The following is a 22,403-nucleotide window of genomic DNA, read 5'->3' as shown; positions in this document are numbered from 1 at the left end:
AGAGGGTATTTATAGGTTTTAACCATCAAAATGTATAGATACTTATAGATAGATGAATCTAGGTCCTCCATGTCATCATCCAATAGCTACAAAGATAGGTTTGATCCTAACCCACCATCCATCATCACGTTATCAAGATGTATGATATGGATTTAAACACATTTATCATCATTTTTAATTAACCATAATTGACTCTAATTTCCCTTGTATTAAAATATCCATCCTCTTTACATTTAATTGAACCAAAACCAAAGTGGAGAGCATACCCTTGTGGTGATTTATCAAAATTCCAACAAAAAATAAATTTAAAAAATTATTTTTATTTTATAAGAACATGTGGGGCTAATCAAATCACGTCACATAAGCTAGGCGGTTACGTGCACAATTACCCATACCTTTAGGGTTAGGCTTGTAATTACAAATCCTATGCCCCTTCTAAAAGGTTTACACATATGCATAAACCCCTTGCTATTCACATTTGAATTTTTTTCTAAAATCACAAATTTTCATAAAATATCATAATGCAATGTCCCTCACTCAAGTGAACAAATACCAAAAGGACATGGGGGTCCAAAGGGGTTTGACATCCCCACCCCCACACCATCCTGCACATGGACAGACGTGGGACCACTAGGCCACCACATGGACACCCATAGGCCCTATGGGAGTCCCGGTAGGTCCTGGAGGAATGTCCTCTAACATCGTTTAGCCCAAATAATTTCAGAAAATATGAAAAATATAAAAAATGCACAAAACTCATTTCAATGATTTTTTTTTGAATAAATTGTTTTAATACTATTTAGAAAATTTATAAGAGAAATTAGCATCTTTGGAGCTGAATTAGGAATCAGAGTACTCCACTCTGTTAGACTTGAATTCCAATGCCAACTTCTCAGTATGACCCAAGAGACTTATGACTCGCAAAGTATAATCAAGGGCTAATGATACTACCCTATCAAAGTCAAATCAATGAGTGGCCCAAAATCCTCAAGTATAAGTGGATTTCAGGTGTACCCCTTAGAGGACATGCACATAGATGGTACGAGGGTTCCTCTCTTGGTAAATATGCATACCTCTTAACAGTGGATCCCTAAAAAGAGTGACTTCCTATGCATTGTGACTGTTTATGTGCATGCTACAAGAAAGTTCTAAGAGTCAGGGATTTGGGCTAATGCCCTCTATTGGCCCCAACCTTCACATATCACATAAACAAATAAATTGCATTGCCCTGGCCCTTCACACAATCATGAGGTACAAACATAACAACCGACCCTGACTAAGAGGTAGTCTGCAACCCTTTCGGTACCTTCCATGCATATAAATCCTCCTCATGACTCACTTAGGGTTCTATGACTCTTGACCCCAATGCGCCAATATCTTAGAGTCATGTCATTCCATTACTCCCGCTGAACTTAAGATCTATCCAAAATGTCAGAAGATAAGGCCTTGAAATGATATAATTACAATATTCTCCCACTTAATCTTTTGAGGCCTTAAATCATATAATCATATCACATGATCCATAATACAAATGTAATGTACAAAAAGAAAAAAAAATTGCAATTGCCACCCCCAGAAGGAAATTAACATTTAATCTTTCCAAGTCCCATACAATATACATGTCTCATAAACACATTATGAACCAAGCGTTTGGTCATGGGGTCGACAAGCATATGTCCTCAATGGGTATATTTGCCACATCAATCTCATCATTTTCAATCTCATCTCTTATGTACTAAACACGACCTTTATATGCTACGACTTACTATAAAACCTTGGCTCCTTAGCATTATATATGGTCGCTTGGTTGTCACACATAATCCTTATAGTCTCACATCTTAAAGGTGGATATCTTAGATTATTAAGGAACTTCTTAATCTATGAAGCTTCTTTAGCCACTATGCAACATACAATGAATTTGGATTCCATAGTAGATTAAACAACTAAGTTTTGCTTCGTAGACAACCAGGAGATAGCGTCACCATTATATATGAATAGATACCCCAAAGTAGATTTACACTCATTCAGATCTCCATAGAAATCCGCATCGGAATAACCCAACACATTAAGACTATCAACATTCGGATAAGTAAGAACATAATCACAAGTTCCTTTCAAGTACCTTAATATTCTCTTAACAGCTTTCCAATGTTGCATTCCGAGATTACCTGGGAATCTTCCAATTAATCTTTATGCAAATGCCAAATTAGGCCTAGTTCCCCATAGTTACATACAAAAGGGAACCGACGTTTTATATGTTCGACCTTCCATTTCTTTCCTTTGATTATCATCTTTTGGACATATGCTAATGCTTAGCTTAATTTTTTTATCTATAGGTGTGTTTATAGGCTTACATTCACTCATATTAAATTTCTCAAGAATCTTCTTGCAATAAGTAGCTTGAGACAATTGTAGAATCAGGGCTGCTCTATCTCTTATTATCTTTATTTCGGACACTAAAGATGCTTCCCCAGGTCTTTCATATCAAAATTATCCGATAGCAAGGTTCTTGTTTCCCTTATAAATTCAAGGAGCTAGTAGCTAAAAGAATATCATCCAAATGCATGGTCAAGAAAATGATGTCACTTCTACTCACCTTAGTAAATATACAATTATCCTCTTCATTAGGTTTGAACCTATATTTAACCAAGGTTTTGTGAAACTTTATGAACCACCTCCAAGCCATACAAGAAGCTGATAATTGTATACACATATTTCTCTTTTCCTTTCACCACATAACCATTAGGTTGCAGTTTAGGTTCCCATTAAGCTCAAGTCTAAATAGGCGGTTATGGCAAGTATTATCCTAATAAACCCCATTTTGGCAACAAGTGAGAAGGTATCTTCATAATCAACCCTTCAAAACCCTTAGCTACCAATCTAATATTATATTTCTCTAAATACCCTTTTGAGTTTAATTTCTTTTTGAAAACCCAGTTACAACCTATGGATCTTCTATTAGGTGGTAATGAAACAAGCTCCCACACTCGTTTTTCTTAATGGACTCCAATTCATCATCCACAGCTTCCTTCCATTGTTTTCTCTCGGGACAATTGATGGCTTCTTGTTATGTAACGGGTTTATGATCAAGTTCATCACTCATTCTCTTATAAACTTCTTCAGGATATGTGAAAACTTAGATGGTCTTTTCATTCTTTGACTTCTTCTAAGTGAGTTGACGGGTACGGTGACTTGTTTGTCCTTTTTCATTTCATAAAAATCTATTTGTTTATGACTCACTCACCCTTCTTTAAAGAAATTTATCCTCAAAGAAATGTGCATCACAACTTTCAATCACATTACCAAATCATAAAACCGATATCCTTTACCATGTGAGGGGTAACTAATGAAAACATACTTGATGGTTTTAAGCTCAAGTATGGTTTTATTTTCACAGGGAATCAAAACACGGGTTAACCTTTGAAGTGCTTAATAGAAGTTTGACACCCCATAAATATATTGGTAAGGAGTTGATGGAACCACCTTAGTGGGAGTCCAACTAATAATATAAGTCGTGGTTAAAACCGCTTCACCCCAAAATTCAAGTCCAAGTTTGGCGGGTTCCCATCGTATTCTAAACTATTGCAGTTAATGTCCTATTCCTTCTTCGGGCAACCCCGGTTTGTTTGGGTGAATATGGTGTGGTGGTTCGGTGTATGATACCATTTTGTACACAAAAGTCATGGAAAGCATGGGATGTATACTTACTGCCCCGGTTCGACCTAAGGGTCTTATTTTTAGTTCCAATTTGATTTTCAATATCAGCCTTATTTTCCCTAAAATTGCCTAGAGCTTAACTTTTATATTGGAGGAGGTAGGTGTGTTCATACTGGGAGTGACATCGACGAAGGTAATCATGTATCTCTTGTTCCCTTTGGAACGCACATTCATGGGTCCACCTATGTTGATGTGTATTACTTCTAATAGGCTAATAGTCCTTTCAACCATCTTATAGAAATCCTTAATCACTTTGTCTTTCTCATAAGCCTTTCCATCCTTGATTTATTCATGTATCCTAATCTTAAGTGCCATAATAGAAAATCATCACATGGTTTGACACATAAAAAAATTTACTCTTTATTTCCAATTAAAAAAACCCATTGTGCTATTTTGCTACAAAGACAAGCTCTCCATCAAAATTTCCCTCATAGACACACCTTATTTTCCTTTAAAACAAGTACATAACTGGTACTACTCATCTTGGATCTCAAGATCAAATTTTTCCTCATACTAAAAGCATAAAGAGTGTCTTTCAAGACTACAACCTCTCCATTCACAATATCTAGCACATAGTCCCCACATCCTAGGACTTGCTCCTTTCGGTTTCCTCCCACATAGTCTTCTCCTTAAAGGACCAGAAACCATACATGAAGTTCACCACATGAACCGTAACACCGGAATCAAGGCATCATATATGGATCACCTCATCAGCTACCATGACCTCAAACACCAAAAATACCCTCTCTTCCTTCTTAATTATAGGACTGGTGTTATGCCTTGCCCTACCGGTCTAATTTTGGGGTGGAAAAGCGTCAAGTTAGAGAGGGAAGCTGCATATCAAAACCTAGCAATATACCTGAATCTCGTACATTTGTGGTATTGCACGTTAGAATAATCTTTAGGTTGATATGACTATTTTCCTCTTTCAATCCTTTGATTATAACTCCCATAATTTTTTTTAATTGGATAAGGTAGTAGTGGCTTGTATGAACTACTCAATTGTCTTTTCCCTTTGACCAATTCCATTTACCCTTTCATTTATTTTTTTACTATTACTACCATTCCTAATATTATAATTTAGAGCATTAACATTCACATTCACATGCACATCAAGGGAAGGGATAGAGGAACAAGAAAGGTTAGAGTTATCATATGGACCATGGTCTTAGGTCCATGCATGCTCACGGCTCGACACTCCTCCACGGCTTCAAGGAAGAATGTGAGGTCATCGAATGTTATGGGGGAGTCATGTGCCACCAAGTTGGCTGTAAAATTCTCCCATGAGGGAGAGAGAGTGGACAAGAAGAGGCTCACTTGAGTTGGCATATCAATGTCATGCCAGCCAACTCAATGTCCTTCATCATATGGCAAAAATTCCTAACATGATCACCAATATTCGAGTAATCCGGCATCTGGCAATCAATGAGCTCGACTTCTAAGGGAGAAAATTTTGTTATTTCTACCCATTCAATTTATTGGTGGAATTTATTCAAAAAAAAATTTGTTATTTCAAAGGGGAAGCAGCTTTTTAATGAAGAGAGATAAAGATTCATTGTTAAACTATTACATCGCCAAAATAGGATGGTGAGAGATTTAGATTGATTGTAATAGGAAAGTACCTTATTTTGGAGTTACCATATACTGGTTTTTACAGAAGTCAGAAGAGTTTATATTATTCAAAAATAAAGAAAAGGGTTTATCGCTTATTATGGTAAGTACTTAATTTATAGGACAAGTCAAGAGCTAGAAACCTATAAATACATGGAGGTACATGAGGCTTTGGTACGTGAAAGCATGAGAGAAATATAGAAAAGTTGGAAATATGTTTGTTTTTTGGGGGGTGAGGCATTGGTATGTGAAGGCATGAGAGAAATATAGAAAAGTTGGAAATACGTTTGTTTCTTGGGGGGTGGGGGAGGGGGTGGGGGAGGGGGAAGGGAGGTGGAGTCTATTGACCGGAAGTATATAGAGAAAATTAAAAAGTATGTAAAGCTCATTGAGGCCAAGTTGAAAGTGTAGAGAGAAAATTAAAGAGCATGTAAAGCCCATTGAGCCCAGGTGTTTTGGAGTAAAAATTTCAATGAATTAGAAATATTCGTTGGAAGTGTGTGATTTCTATAAGGTTGCAACCTCAAACAATCCAATTAAGGCGCATCTTAAAAATTTATCATAACATGTAATTTTATTGTAAAATTTTTTTAGCATTATCTTAAAATCTATTTTCATACCTAATTAGAAAATTTTAAATTCCAAAAATGGTCAAAATCAAGTAGATCTATAAATATATGAAAATCTTGAAAATGGACAGTCTAGATAATGTGTTATAAGATGCACTATTTCCAAGACTCAAAAACTTTTTTTTCCATATTCATAGATCTCGATGTTGAGACGATTGATTAAAGGGTTTTTTCAACATTAAAACAATATTTCCAAAAGATTTTTGTGGTGCATTTGTAATTCTACATTTTAAGGTTGCAATCTTATATAAACTTTTCCCATTAAATAATACGTGCCCAAACGGGATAAATCTCAAAACTGAGTAGAGATTATAAATGCAGCCTAGGGTTGGAAATTTGGGTTGTTGACCAGACAGTTCTAGGTTTAGACCCACTAATTGGATTTGGTGGGTCGGAGCCAGGCAAATGACCTATAGACCGAACTATGATCAAGTTAGCATCTAGATCAATCCTAGACCTTATCAGGTTAGATAAAGTTTCGATCAAGGCCGACCCGATCCGACCCAATATTTAAATATAATATAGGTATATATGTAATATTATTTATATATTATCAAATGTTTATAATTAATTTGTGTTTTCTTTAATCTAGACTCAACGCCGACCTGGAGGGTAGGTCCAATGCCATGGATTCGAGAGAGATCTAGGATGGGTTTGAGTTCAACTAGGACCCAGACTTGAACAATTAACAACCGTCATCCCCCTCTCTTTTACATGGACCTGAACCTATACCCTCTCTCTCTCTTTCTCTAAGTTTTAACATATGCCGGAACATGCATTTCCCATTTTCCAGTTCCCACTGTCGCACAAGAATGTCTTGAAAATTTCATACGTATCTGTTATATTTTACGTTATTATAGATGTACCAAATAGTTTCCGTTATTATATGTATATTCATTTTTTACCTTTTATAGTGTAATTTTTTTAAAAAAGACAACTTTACTCTTTTTCGGATGTTGAACATCCGAAAATTACATACATACCCATTTTTTGGATGTGGAATATCCGAAAATTACATACATACCCTTTTTTACTTTTTCGGATGTTGAACGTCCGAAAATAGGCTGAAAGTTCATATTCTCATTTTCGGGTGTTGATCCGGACATCCGAAAATATCACATTTTCGGATATTCAACATTCGAAAAATACGACTTTCTAAAAGGCCTCTATAATTTCGCAGTCATTTTCAGATGATGAACATCCGAAAATTACATTTTCGAATGTCCAACATCCAAAATTGTGACTGTGAAATAGTTTTGGATGTTGGACATCCAAAAATATCACATTTTCGAATGTTGGACATCCGAAAACATCACATTTTCGAATGTTCAACATCCAAAAATGACTTTCTAAAAGGTCTCTATAATTTTGCAGTGAACATCCAATTCGGATGTCCAACATCCGAAAATTACATTTTCAGATGTCCAACATTCGAAACCATTTTCGGATATTCAACATCTGAAAATGTGACTGCGAAATGTGAAAAATGGGAATTTGAACATTTTACTTTTGAGCTATTTTCGAATGTTGAACATCCGAAAAACCCTTCAATTCAGATGTTCAACACCCGAAAATGGAAATGTGAATGCTAAAATTTCGACCTATTTTCGGATGTTCAACATCTAAAAAAAAGTAAAGTCGTCTTTTTTAAAAAATTACGTTATAAGTGGTAAAACGGATATACATGTAATAACGGAAACTATTTGATACATCCATAATAACGCAAAATATAACGGATATGTATGTAATTTTTCCTATATTTTATAATAATAACTTTGAAATCATTGCTATCGTAGATGAAGGACCATTCCCTAATAATCTACCAAAAAGAACGAAAAAAAAAAAAAAAACAGGAAACCTTTGGTGCCCGTAATAACCTGGATAAAATCAGTAAAATTAACTTATTACAATAATTCAAGGCTTCATCGTGGTAAAAAAACTTTCCTGAGTACACATTGCATGTAACCTAAAGGCAAAAGGTTCCATATGAATGTGAGAGGAAACAGGTCTTTATCTTAAAATTGCCTAAAAATAGCTGTAAAATCTTAATGTGACAGACATCTTCTCAATTTGCAAGGAAATGATGAAGATTATATAACTCAAAAGTTACTACTGTGAATATTGATTCATGATATTTTAAGTCGATATACATTTGAAAATGTTCTCCAACTTTATAATTTATAAAATGTTTTTAACATATTTAAGTTTTTAATTGTGCATAATTTGACTTCATATTTACTAATATCAACAAACAATTATTTCATAATTCATAATAATAATACATTTAATTCAATATTGTAAAGTCTCAGTACTGACCTTATTAATACTTGATAAAAAGACAAACACAATAATAACCCCACAAAATTCCCCACTAATGATATGCCCATTGCTTGTCACAAAGTGCACAGCCACAAACCTGATACTGAGATCTTGACACAACAAATCTACTGCAAAAACATGTATCTTGCAAGAATCTTCAGGTCGTTCTTGTTAATAAACGTTCAACATAAGATTATAAAGAATGATTTACAAATTCACAGAGAAAAACATCAAGAGGAAAGCTCTGGATAAAATTCTGTGACAATTCACTTGGTTTCCCACATTCATAAATTGTCGTCATCACCCAGATATCTGTTCTTCCTCAACCATGACCTTCTGTCACAATCTCTGTGTGTGTGCTTAACCGATGGACCTCGACCTGCTAATAACAAGGACATCATATTTACTGCTCTTTGGCAGAAACAGAATTGAACTGGGGTAAATATCTATTGCTTAAATATCACTCAGAACTCATCATGTCTTAAATTCCTCTAACAATCTTACAAGACTGTATGTCTCAGCATCAGGCCTCCCCCCACCAACAATCATCTCCTTTAGAAAGTCTGGATAATAGACCTTAGCCTTCACATAAGCCCTCAACATCGTATTATATGCAAATGTATACCTGCTATACCCTGACTCCTTGAGCTCCTCGAAGAATTTCTTTGCATTTTCCACATCACCCATCTCACTAAACATCTCAACTATCGAAAGCGTAGACTCCAACCAAGGTGCTGACCTCCTTACCCTACAACTCACACTGCATTCTCTCTCTAAACCCAAAGTCTTCATTGCTTCTTTCACAAGACCTGCCTTTAAACAACCGATGGCTAGATGCCGATACGTTATAGCATTAGGCTCACAACCTACATCTCTCATCGCTCTAAACATCTCAGAAGCCTTGGAAACAAGGCCATGCCTACCATACACAGATATAAGAGAATTAAACTGCTCTGTAAACCCCAACTCTTTCTCTCGCTTCATTTCTGACCATATTTCTTCCGCTCTCTTCACATGGCCAAATCTTCCAAAAGCTTCAATCACCACCAAAAAGCTTCTCCGCCTTATGTGAGGAAGCTTAAGCACAAGTTCCCATGTGGCCTCTAGTTCCTTCTCTTTGCCTAAGTACCCATAGAGTGTAAGTAAAACATCTAAAGTAGACCAGTTTCTACCGGTTTGAGCCCTTTCAATGGCTTCTACATAAGACTCAGCAACGGTATGTAGTCTTGCTACTGCATGTGCCAAGGCTAAAATACAGTAAGTTATCTCATTTGGCTCAATTTGTAAAAGCCTCATTTCATCAAAAACCTTTACCAGTCCTTCCATATCATGCCCTTGGGCTTCTATATTCACGAGTATATTATATGTACATGTAGTTGGAGTCACCCCATCTGCCTTCATTTGGGTTAGGATTTTTGGAATTTTTTTCTTTTGTGTACGAGAAGAGTGAAGGAGAATCAAACGGTTGAAAATTAGAGGAGAAAGAGGAAACCCTAACTCTCTCATCTTTTTCATGTAAGCCAGTGCTAATGTGATTGCACCCTTGTCCAAGCAAGAAAGAGTGAGATTGTTGTAAAGTAGTTCATTGTGGAATTCTACAGGGATTCTGCTAAAGAGGGTTTCACCTCGTGAAATCCCGTGGATTTTAACAGTGAATTCGAGTAGACACGAATAATCCAGTTCTTTCAGCTTGTAAGGCCTCTCTCTAATCACCCATTCCATAACCTGTTCAAAGGAAAAAACAAAAAAAGCCAAAACAGGTCGAGCTCAGCAGAAGATAATGAAGTCCTCTAGTGGAAAGATATCCAAATTAGGATTTGTTGTCTCACACATACACAGAGAGAGAGAGAGATTTGTCCCACTGAAAGAGAACTGGTGGATTTGAAAACTAGTACGCATGCTCATAAGTGATTGATTGGGATGAAGTAGTTTGTGGGGTTAAACTCAAAGTCTGCATATCCACAAAATGGAAAACAAACAGATAATAAGAAAATTCATACATCATATACATGTAGACCACACTATGTGGAAATTAACACTCAAAAAATTGGTACAAGCAATGCATACAGTATAGCAATTACTGTGGTATATCATGTTTGCCTGTAATATTTGGTACAATCTTTACTAACAGCTGTAATTGATACTTTTCAGTTACCATTGAATATTGTCCGTTAACAGATTATGATACCTGGATAGTTTGTTTGTGTTGTTACGTATATTAAATCTATTGAAGTTGAAAAAGGCTGCTCATACTACAAGTACAATCTAAATGCCAGCCAGTTCATTTTTAGACCAGTACAAGCTGGGATGATCCTTTGACGGAGTTCTTAAGTTAGCTTGTGGTTTATATGGAAATCATTAGATTATTTTGTGGACCATATCTTCAAAAATAAGTATTGGTGAAGGGGAGAGTTCAACTAAATTTTAGCTGTACATTTTTTCAGCAAGGACAATCTCTAGCACTAGCACACTCACAAAAATCAGAGTTTTCAAAGAAACCAAGGTTTCTGACAAAAGGAGGATCTTAGAGACAGGGTTTTTAAGTAATAGAAAATAAACAGAAAGTAAATTTTGAAAAAGAGGTTGGTTTATCATAAATTAGTAACAGAGAAAATGTCAGAAACCACCTCAAACAAGGTCATCCTTTTCGTAATTAATGCTATTTTAAGCATCCTAAATTGTTGCTTAACTACTTATATGATAGCATAGCTCTAGCAACATTAATAAGACATAACATAACTTGAATCAAGTTTAGCTCTAAGACCCACCAGAGAAATGCATGTACTCCAACAAGGTGAGTAAAACGATTTTTGAGCCCCAGTGAGACACATTCAAGGTCTATTGAATTAGGTGATATCTCAAAAATGATATTGATGGGCTCTTCTCGTGAAAAGTTTTAGGAGGTTATGAAGATACAACGACAAACTGGAAACCACTATGGCTTGAAAAGTAGGTTTACTTTGTTTGTTGGTTTCTTGTTTCTTTTGCAATATGAAGCTATATAGCTTCAAAGATCTCCCAATGGGATCCTATTTTTTGAGATATTGGAGAGCAGATGTTTCCAATCCATTAGTACTATATTCAATCATCAGGTTGTGATGAATCAATATAATTAAAAACTTTGGACCTGGTGCAGAAAGGGATGAACAACAAATCCCCGAATTTATCAATACCAAATCATAAACCTGGATTTGACTGTACCTAACCAGAGGAAACCTTGGCATTATCAAGTCAAAAAAAGGCCTTTATCAATTGACTTAATACTATTTTATCAATAACAGACTTCCAAAGCTCTTCTCACAGGTATATTATTATTATCATTCAAAAAAAGGCCTTTATCAATTGACTTAATACTATTCAGTAATATATTAGCTCTACTATTGCTATAATCCATTTACTCTATGAACTTATTCATGACTCAAATTGGATGAAAACTTGCAGATTCTCAATTGAACAGGCTCCAACCATTGTCACAGAGAGAGGAAACGCTAACAAGTTATTGAAAAACAACGAAGCATGGTAAGTTATTAGATGATCATCCAAAATCATCATTGAATGGAAACGATCTTACACATCCTACGTAAAAACACTGCCAAATGTCACTTAGGAATTGATTGACAACCATGAAATGCGCAACTAAAAATTCCTATCAGGTGACTTCCAAATAAATACCATTGTGAGAAGCCTGTTCTAGCATTGCAAATTTTATGGATTCTCAAAGCACATCCAAATTCACAGTTTCTGGGTTAATGTGTAGAGCATAATTTTACCAAAAAACAAAAAACATAAGAAAAAGGGAGGGGAGAAAAAATACAAAAATACCCACCCCAATTTCAACATAAAATCCCACAAAACATTGTGAAACTTAATTCAGAAATATTCAACCGAGCCCTACCTCAAGTGCACGTTTGTACTTCCTGAGCTTTCTCAACCTGTTAATGGTGTGAAAAACATCTCCCCTTTGAACTGGAAAACCCTCACTCATGTAACTTTGAAATGCATAGACTATAGATTCTCTCCTTTCAAGCTTCTCAACTCTTGAAGTCAAACTCTTGAAATCAAATGAATTCTCAGAATCAGTACATTCTATGAAATTGGGAGTCGCTAGTACCTCAGTAGAGAGAGGACAAACCCTATGTTTCCAAAATGGGGCCCTGGTAGTGGCCTGCAAAATGAGACAGAGTGTTCTCGGCCTAGAAATGGTCCAAAACATACCCATGTCTCTAGACCAAACCATTAACGGAATCTGAGAGATGGAGAGAGAGGAGAGGGAGAGAAAGAGAGAGAGGGCATTTTCTTATGCCTCTCCCAAAGGGTATGCATGTTTTTGTGAGAGAGAGAGAAAGAGAGAGAGAGCGGGGGGGGAGAGGGAGGGGTTGGGGGGGTGGTGGGTAGGGAGACTACAGTTACCGCTCCGTATAATGTGAATCACCCCTTACACTTTGAGCATACAATAATCACCATATTGCCTGCACACGTCTAGAGACCTGCACGCACAAACATGGATTTATCTTATCCACTTGTAACACAAGGTGGCACTGGTATAATAAAGACACCAATGGAGCAACAAAGTTTTGTTCAAATGTCAATAGCAATTTACGTGTTTTACTACTTGGTTTGTTGTAACTTCTCTCTCTCTCTCTCTCTCTCTCTCTCTCTCTCTCTCTCTATATATATATATAGGGATTGTATACAATGAGATCATTTACCTTTGATACAATGAGATTATTTACCTTTGATACAAGGAAGTCACAAGTATTAATAACCATCTGATGTGAAATTTGATAGCGTGTGTGTCACAAAGTTTGAAAAAAATTCTTTTGAAGTTTGAGCTTGGTCAATGCAATGAATGCAGCCATCAAATTTCACATCCAATGGTCAAGATTAATAGTGACCACCTTGTCCATTGAATCTTGACCACCTTTGGTACAAGGTGGTCATAATTAATCTTAACCATTGGATGTGAAATTCGATGGCTGCATTCATTCTATTGACCAAGCTCAAACTTCAAAATAAATTTTTTCGAACTTTGTGACACACGCTATTAAATTTCACATTGGTTATAAATACTTGTGACTTCCTTGTATCAAAGGTAAATGGTCTCGTTGTATACAATCCATATATATATATATATATGAGCAATGATCCAATGCAACGGTTGTATCATAGTATAATGCAACGACACTTCTAGAAAACCATGTTTGTGGTATTTGTATGACCCCAAATTTTGCGCACACACTCTCTTCATTTCAATAATCAATCCCCCCCAAAAAAAAAAAGTTCAATTCGAACCCTAGATATGATCAAAATGAGTCCCCACCAAAAACAAATCTAGACCATTAATTTTGTGAATTTCAAGATCTTAACCTTTATAAACTCAAAATCATTTTTTTCTTTTTTAACATTGTTCATCTAATGATAATAAAGCTATCCAAAAAAGTTGGAAATGAAAAAAATCCTTCTAAGGCCTAGATCTAAACATCTCACCAAAATGAACGGCCTATGTTAATTGGGCTAAAAAATACTTTCTAAGTTGTGTTTTCAATTTTTTTCTTTTTTTGTGATTATTCATTAGAATGAAAAGAGTGTATATTTCAAAATTTGGATCAAACAAATGACCATAAGATGGTTTTTTAAGGTTGTTGCATCCTATTACTATACAACGGTTGCATTAAATCATTGCCCTATTTAAATATAAATATATATATATATATATATATATATATATAGGGAAAATATGTTGTGCGCCCAAGTCCGTACTACTACAATAAACGCCCACGGCCCAGATTGAATCTAGGCCGATCTGAAGTTCACGCATGTCCGATAGTGTTTGAATTTTACTTTTTTTTTTTCTACAAATCCAAGTCACTTTAAATTTTAGATGTGTGTTTTTCTCAGTAATAAAAATATAAAAAAAATAATTTGTGAAATCAAAATTGACTAAAATGCCCCTTGAAACTTTTCGGGGATATTTTGGTCAATTTATTTCATGTAAAATTTTGTTTTGATATTTTTCCTAGATTCGCCTATTTTTTAAGAACACACACTTAAAATTTCAAGTGATTTGGATTTGTAGAAAAAAAACTAAACTTCAAACACTATTGGACATCCGTGATCGTCAGATCAGCCACAAAATGGCCCAAATTCAATCTGAACCATTCGCATATGGGTGTATGGGCGTACAACAATGACTCCCACATATATATATATATATATATATATATATGGAAAAATCTTCCTAACGCCTATAGGCGAAAATGAATAGTGATTTTGCCTACCCACATCACCGTCCAAGTTTCATCGTGCGGTCACGATTGTATTGTAGTGTTTTGTTTTTCATTTGTTTTCTATAAATCGGAATGACGTGAAATTTGGAGGGTATGTACATCTTACTGAGGTGCATGTAATAAAAATATTAAAAAAATTATCTACGAAAAATAAATTGACCAAAATACCCCTGAAAAATTTTGGAGGTATTTTGGTCCATTATTTTCATGTAAAATATTTGTTTTATATTTTTTGAAGATTCCCCTATTTTTGATGAATACACGCTCCAAATTTCAAGTCATTCCAATTTGTAGAAAAAAAAATGAAAAATGAAAGACTACCTGACAATCGTGACTGCGAGATGAACTTTGGACGGTGATGGGGGTAAGCGAAATCACTATTCATGTTCGCCTATAGGCGTTGCATAGTGTTTTCCATATATATATATATATAACTACTATAAATCAAGGAGTAAAACACATGAATGAACACAACTCTCAAAACTAGTAGGGAATGCACATTTGACAACTCTTTCAAATACTAGTTGTGAAGCCGCTACATAATTCTTTCCTTCAGGCATTTGGATGACTTAGTTCTTTCTTTCTACCTTCAACTCCAATTGACATATAAAATGCATCTCCTACCACATTTTGTTTTTTGCATTACCCAAAATATACAGATTTTTAGCAACCCCAGCTTCACACCAGCGCAAATATTTCACTGCCCACTCATAGGAAGTTATTTCGTTTCCTCAATGGAGCATTCCATTTTCGCTTTTAAAGGTTGGCATGCATAAGTGTTACTTGAGGCCTTCTTTCGAAACCAGTTTTTGAACGACCTTGGGCCTTCTTGGTTTTGGTTCATTATCTCATTTCATAGATCTTCTTTTACTGGCTCAGATTCTTGTATTGAGCCATCTTTACAGTATGAAGACTCCTTCCAAAATTATTGGCCACAAGGAAGCAAGGAAAAGCATGATGCCCTAAGAGGTGGCAATGGGCTGCGTGGCCTGGCCCAGCACTTTTTCTTTTCTTTTCTTTTTTTTTTCTCTTTACTTTTTATGTGTTTTTAAATTGGCCCGGCCCAGCCCGCATAGGCCAGGGCCACCTTTGTCCTGTCAAGGCCAGGTAAGCTGGGGTCGGGGCCTGCCCTATGTGTATTAGGGCTGGGCTAGGGCTAGAGATGGCCCGGCTAGGGCCCCGCCATTTGCCAGCCCTAGACGCTCCTCACAAAACCCAAAACCTCAATCTCAGATTCATTATCATTTGGGACGGAAGCTATTGCTTGTTGATGGGTGTAAAAAGCAAAGACCAAATGGATGGAAACATGGATCGTTTAAATTCCAACTCCGCACAATAGGCTACATTACTATAGTATGAAATGATTATGAGGCAACTTTTCTCCTCCCAATTACAAGAACATAGGAGTCGACCCCAATTCCATTCATGAAGCTATGCATAGATGACATTCTTTTCAGTTTTGTTCTGAGTTAATGTCAACATGCGATCAACCCCTAGTTTGTTATTGGATATGTTACAGGTTAGTCAAAATGGCAAGGCACTAGATGGACTCAAACCAATAATCAAAAATTGGGTTGGACATATTTGGCAGCAATTTATGGTGGTTGGGTTCTCTCAGAGTGTTTACTCCAAATCTTCGTGGACTTCTCTAACTAGGGAAGTAGTAGTAAATACTTATATTGATGAATATTAACAACAAAGATATCGTAATCGAGATTGAATTAGAGTTGGGATTGGGATCGAGACAACGAGATTGTGACATGCAGAATGCTCCTATGGTTGGGATCACAGTTTGTACACCTTGAAATTTAGGGATCTCTATCCCAATATGTGGGGGAGCTCGACCCATATGTAATTGTAATCGAGTGATAAATTATACAAGACTGAGCTACATCTAGTTAAAAATCAAGGAACCAGAGAGGACCAACTAGTGTAGTTGTATAGCATATACTATTATAAAATACCACATTGTTATACAATACTATACTACAATATTATGCTATATACTACACGAACCTGTTCTGTCATTCTGCTCTATTGAGGGTCATACCCCTCAACCTGACTATAAGTCACCATATATTTTTTCCCTATTTTTTTCCATGCCTTTTTTGGTCTTTCCCTTGCCCTTTTAGAGCCTTCCACTTGAACTACACCACCCCTCCCAACCGGTGTTCAAGGTTGACGTTGCACATGGCCAGAACACCTAAGTCTATTTTCCCTCATCTTATATCTTATCACCTATTAGAGCCACCCGTAAATTTCGACGAATGTATTCACTTTGAATTCCAATATTTTTTTGTCTTGCCACTCAGTCATCTCAACATCCTCATCTCTACTATACTAATTAGATGGATATGTTGTTTCTTGACCACCCAACATTCTGTCCCATAAAGCATGTTATCAGCGGTTCCATAGAACTTGCCCTTTAGTTTCCTTAGTATGCGACAATCACATATGACTCCAAAAGTACATCTCTGCTTCGTCCAACCAGCTCTATTTTTATGTGCGACATCTTTGTCAGTCTCTCCATTATCATGGATTATCAATCGAATATATCAAAAAATAATACATAAACTATACTACACCAAATTGCTAGATTATACTATACTGTATAGAATATAACTATACTATACCAAAATGCTAGATTATACTATACTGTATCGAATATAACTATGCTATACCATACTGCTAATCTATCCTATAATGTTCTACTACATTATATCTATCAATCTTATCATACAGTAATACTATACTACAATGTTAAGAACATAGTTACCCGAATCTCTAACCAAATGTCACGATTTTGATTCAAAACCCCGATTTGGCGATTCCAACTAGAAATCTTCGTGGAACTAGTTTCTGTGAAGTCTAGAATCTCGATTTCTTATTTCAGGAATCTCGATTCCAACATCTATAGAATTGTGTAGTCATCTTTTTTCCCATGAAATGACCAATAGAAACCAAAGTGGTGATCCACGTTCTCTACTTAATTCTTTAAGTATGCATTCTATTGATCCAATTGAGAGATTGAAACTCCAAGAGGTTAGAAATAATGTTATATAAATAATGTAAACATGCATGTATGGCATGTCAATCAATGAATGACATTAAGACATGTCTTGTATCCCTCTCAGTTATCTCCCGATTCCAATGATGTCAGAATCTCGATTCCATAAATGAAGGAATCTCAACTCCATATCAGTCGACTCTAACTAGGTCATAAACTCCATTCAAAAGAGCTAGGAATCTCGATTCCATCTATGTAGCGATCTCTGTTCTATTTACTCGAATCTAAATTCCTAAAAATAGGAATCTCGTCCCCCATGATTCCTCTTGTACGGATGTCGATTCAAAAAACAAGAATCTTCTAGTGAGCGGCAATTTCGCGCTTCAGATTCATAAATCGATTGGATTTCTGAATTCGCTTCAGGTAACTACGGTTAAGAATGTGGATCCCGTGTAATTCAAAACTTCGATGCCTAATAGGAAGGATCAAGATTCCAAAATTAAAGAATCAAGAAGGAGCAAGATCCCCTTCCCGGAGGCCATGATCAAGATTAGAGAGCTGCATCGAACACTTGGTAGGTGGATCCCAGTAGCTATGGTTAACAACGATCGTGACCAAGCACTAATTGTGTTCACAATTTCATATAATTGATGCGGATCATCTTCGCCATCTTTAGGCCCAAGGCTGCTTGGTCACATCATGCTTCAACAATTCCATAGAATAATTACCTATTCAGATTGTCTTTTCCATCTTCAATGCCACCCTTTTCTCAAAACTTGATAGGAACCTTATTTAATTGACAACTTTGTCACATAACATGTATACAACTCATTTTGTTAGTTCATAGTCTCTCCAAAGATGCCATTCTTGTCAGATGTCAATCACGCCATTCATTACATTTGTTCTCACTCTAAGATCTCCATATCTCTTCCTTTTCTTCTTTAGATCCCTTCAGCTTATAACCTTTTTTTTCAGCAATATATGAATACTCTTAAATTCATGACATTTTGCAGCTTGAGAAACATAGAACGTTCACAAGTTGGGTACTTACTATGTTGCTGGAATGGGGAGTAGTTCTAGTATCTTCCATTTGGATTTTGTTGCTTATCTTTGCACACCAACACCTTTCTACTGGAAAAATGTCAAACTGGCTTCAAAATCCTTTCGATCATGTTTCCTCGACTAGATAAAGCACCTTGAGATTGGGTAGCAATTTCATCTAGTAGAAATTTCTTGATGCCCTGACCTCATTACCTTATGGCTCAACAATAGATCAGCCACCCCATATTTCCATAATGGATCGGCCAGCAAATTGATTTGTTGACCAAAGCTATGACTTGGGAATGAAGTTGGTAGCCTTTATTATAATTATTTCTTTACCCCCCCCCCCCCCCCCTGGCCTTGAGTCTTTTGTTCATTAAGGTATTTGTTATTTGAGAAATCTAAATTTACATATATAAGATAATAAATCGCATACTACAAGTCCAATGGCAATTGATGCTACATTCTCTTTCAAGTTTTTGAAAGGCTGAGATGCAGATCGAGCACGGTATATGTATTTAAAAAATTTCCGCATCCATACCGGCAAGTCTACTTCCAAAAACCACTTACAATTAAAAATAATAATTACAATCTAAAGATCCTCACTTGCTGGCATTCAATATAACTCTTTTATTCATGAAAAAATAGAAAACTATAATAACAAAGTGAATTAGGAATAGGGAAGCCTTTTCACCCAAACAAGCTGCCTCGAATCACTTCCAAAGGACTTTGGTATACCCCACTCCGAATCACCTAGCTCGATAGCACATCGTTCTCACTCCCTACTGAATCTCCTTAAGATGGGTGTCGGCCTTGGACCCTTTTGGCGAGACCAGAAAATGGGCCTCACCAAAAGGGAAAAAATATCCTTTCCCCCAAGCGCAGGCGGGGCCTTGGGCAACAAGTCGGCCGCCTAGGGCCACTATCCTGTACTAGGCTGAATTGTCCAAGCGCCGGGTGGTAAGGCCTCCCACCCACCCGCCTAAGCAGGTGGACGGCCAAATTTTTTAACATAAGCCTTGACCCATTCTCTTTTAACACAAAAAGATAAGATATTTGTCCAAAGATCTTGCATATCTTATCACAATTATCACAAATCATCTAGAAGCTTTTCAAACCTTCTTAATACTTATCCAACCTTTCCTAACTTTTCCAAACATCTTTCAAGATAATTACCAATTCCTTGGTCAACAAAAGCGGAAACAAAAGGAAAGAAAGGGGTTTGTGGCCTGGGAGCCATAGTGAGCCCCACGCCCCATGCCTAATGGGCCTTCCCACATGTGGGCCCTTGGCCACAAGGCTCCACATGGGTCATAGACAATTTTAAATGCCCAAAACAAATTTCTGAACCATTCTTAAGTATTTTTAAAACGTCATGTAAATTAAAAAATTATGATGCAAAAATAAAATATATAATGCATTTTAAAAAATTTATTTTTGTGATTAATAAATTTTCTAAAACATAGGCAAACATGATGGAAAGATAATCGGATCCATCAGGTCAGGAATATGTAAAAATACTAAGATACCCCACTTATGCTAGTTCTCGTAGTCCATCGTCTTACTTCTCAAAACAACCTAATGGAACCCATGAACTACAATCGATCACAAGAGCTGATGCTAGCCTATCAAAGTTGGCAAATAAATAAAGGGAACATGGGTCTAGTGCGTGGATTACAAGTTTCCCCCTATGGAAAAGTCACGTCTCACATAGACGTGTACACACTATTGCTATGGCCAAGGAACCTCTCTTTAGCACATGTATATATATTACCCAATGGGTCGCTTCCCATAGATACAGCTATTATATGTACATGGGCGGTGGTAATGTCAAAGATTTGGCCCTTGCTCTGACAAGGTACCAACTGTACACAAGAGACAGGTAACCTCCTAGTTAACCTTTCTAGGAATCTTGACCTCAACAAAGGCTAACCCTCCACGGTTGTGCCTTATGACCACGGCAAAATGGTTCTGAACTCCACTCTCAGACCTAGATCGCTCAACCTGGGAAGCTAACGAGCACCATGTAACATGCCTCAGGCCCACATGGACCACCCTCCCACAGGAGTACAATATCACTATAGTCATAATTTTTACAGGCTCTCAAGGCCTTTAAAGGCCTTATGCCCCAACAGTTTCAAGTCACACAAGATTTGCCAAACATATTATGCCCACTCGATACAAAGTTGCAAATCAAATATGCTAGTTTCCAAGAAAATACCACAAGAAATCCAGGAAAACCTGATGATACATTAAAGAAATATTAATTTCTCGTTTTATTTCTCAAAACCAGTTCAGCAATTCTTGCCTCACTCGTTTACGCCACTTGCTCTTGGTATGCTTCTCAAATGATAGGCTCTTGCAAACTAGGATTATAAATATTTGTTGAGAACCTTATTTCCAATACTTAACAAGAAAACAAGTTGTCCTATGATTTTTAAATAGAGCAAAAGGAGGCAAGTAGTGCCCCCAGACTCACAATGCTTACACATCATCTGCATTATTCCAGATTGTTGATCACTCTCCTAAGCATGCCTTACTTGATCCAACTACATCGGTTACTCAAACACCAAAGCAATTCCCAGATCACATCAATATTAGGATAGAAGGATCAAGAAAATAACATCAAATAAAGCATAACCAATTGCAAAAGAATAAGGAACAATCTTTTCTTTCGATACGGGAACTAACAGTTTAAGAAACATGTGGTCAAAAATGGTAAAAATCCACTAAGAGAATAATAAATAATTTGAACAGAGGCCATTGAGGCTCTTTGCATTTAGCAAAATTATTTCTAATCTTGCTAATGAAGTCCTTTCCCTCTATTGCTCTCTTTTGTTCATACTTTCCGAGGGACTCCGATACAAACTATAAACAAAAATAAACACACAAACACCCTCTTCTTACTTCCTTTCATAGAAAAACTGCTTTCGAAAACAAAAGGAAAGGTCGAGAGTTTTTTGCCCCCCCCACCCTTTTTTTTTTTTGTCATCAGAATTGAACTTTAACATTCTACATAAACATGAACTCATGTAGACATATTACAGAAAAGTATATCTATGCAAAATGCATGGCAAAAGGGCCCCACTCTCAATCTATTATCCCCATTCTCTCTCATCCAGCTGTTACTCTCTTTCAGAATTGCTAGAGTTTCCATGTCTTCTCTCTCCAAGTCCATGCCCTTACTCAACTCCATGGATCCACTCATAATTTCCTCGCTCCACTTTCTCACTCTTCTTTCATGCCTTATATTTCTCACACCTTCGAACTAGCATTCTGAATTGCTGAAATTGAACCAATTTTTCTCTTCGTCATGGTTCATCACAAACTCAAATGGCCAAGTCTTCCGAAAAAAATTCGAAGAGAACGAACAATATCTCTTTTTCTCTCTCTAGAATATCTAATAGAGTTCTATCAATGAGGAACCATCTTCTCCTCCACCTTCTCCCTCATCCTTTACGGCAGTTGTTGCAACGAAGATTAATACTGAGAAGATGGGTTTTAATCCTCTAGTCTTTTAGATTAACAAAATGGTGGTGATCAACCAGAGGAGAAAAACAAGTGGCAAGAAAATGATTGGAACGCTTATGATGAGCTCAAGATTTTATGGGGACTCCTATTGACGCAGCCATAACATTGGAGAAGAAGAGAGGTGATACCATGCTCAATGAACCTGACAGAAAATCTGGTCATAACCCAATAACTAGCTTCTCATCTTCGCTGATTAAAGACAGTTTGGTTAGAGAGGGGTTTTGAGAAGGCAAAGGGAACTTTTATTAGCGACAGGGAAGA

The 22,403-nt window shown here is 36.5% G+C and overlaps 1 protein-coding gene across 14 annotated transcripts in view; it reads right to left on the bottom strand.

The window, feature by feature from the left end:
• Positions 1-8,191: 8,191 nt before the first annotated feature.
• The window catches only part of LOC18446189 (Tetratricopeptide repeat (TPR)-like superfamily protein), a 30,010-nt gene continuing 15,798 nt past the window's right edge, over positions 8,192-22,403 (bottom strand). For 6 of the 14 annotated variants that reach the window (XM_088848689.1, XM_088848692.1, XM_088848694.1 and 3 more), the window contains 3 exons: positions 12,172-12,763; positions 10,112-10,227; positions 8,192-10,001 (listed from right to left, as the gene is read on the bottom strand). In XM_088848689.1, coding sequence (XP_088704815.1) covers positions 8,751-9,998 — 1,248 coding nt within the window. In that variant the 5' untranslated portion in view covers positions 9,999-10,001; positions 10,112-10,227; positions 12,172-12,763 and the 3' untranslated portion in view covers positions 8,192-8,750. The remainder of the gene's footprint in view (positions 10,002-10,111; positions 10,228-12,171; positions 12,764-22,403) is intronic. The other 8 variants (XM_088848683.1, XM_088848684.1, XM_088848685.1 and 5 more) reach the window with 3 other exon arrangements.

Source organism: Amborella trichopoda, chromosome 10 (genome assembly GCF_054954075.1).
Source record: "Amborella trichopoda isolate Santa Cruz 75 chromosome 10, AtrichopodaSantaCruz75HAP2 v2.0, whole genome shotgun sequence".
NCBI lineage: Eukaryota > Viridiplantae > Streptophyta > Magnoliopsida > Amborellales > Amborellaceae > Amborella > Amborella trichopoda.
Note: the sequence above shows the minus strand (reverse complement) of the source record. Positions and strands in the feature narration are given on the sequence as shown.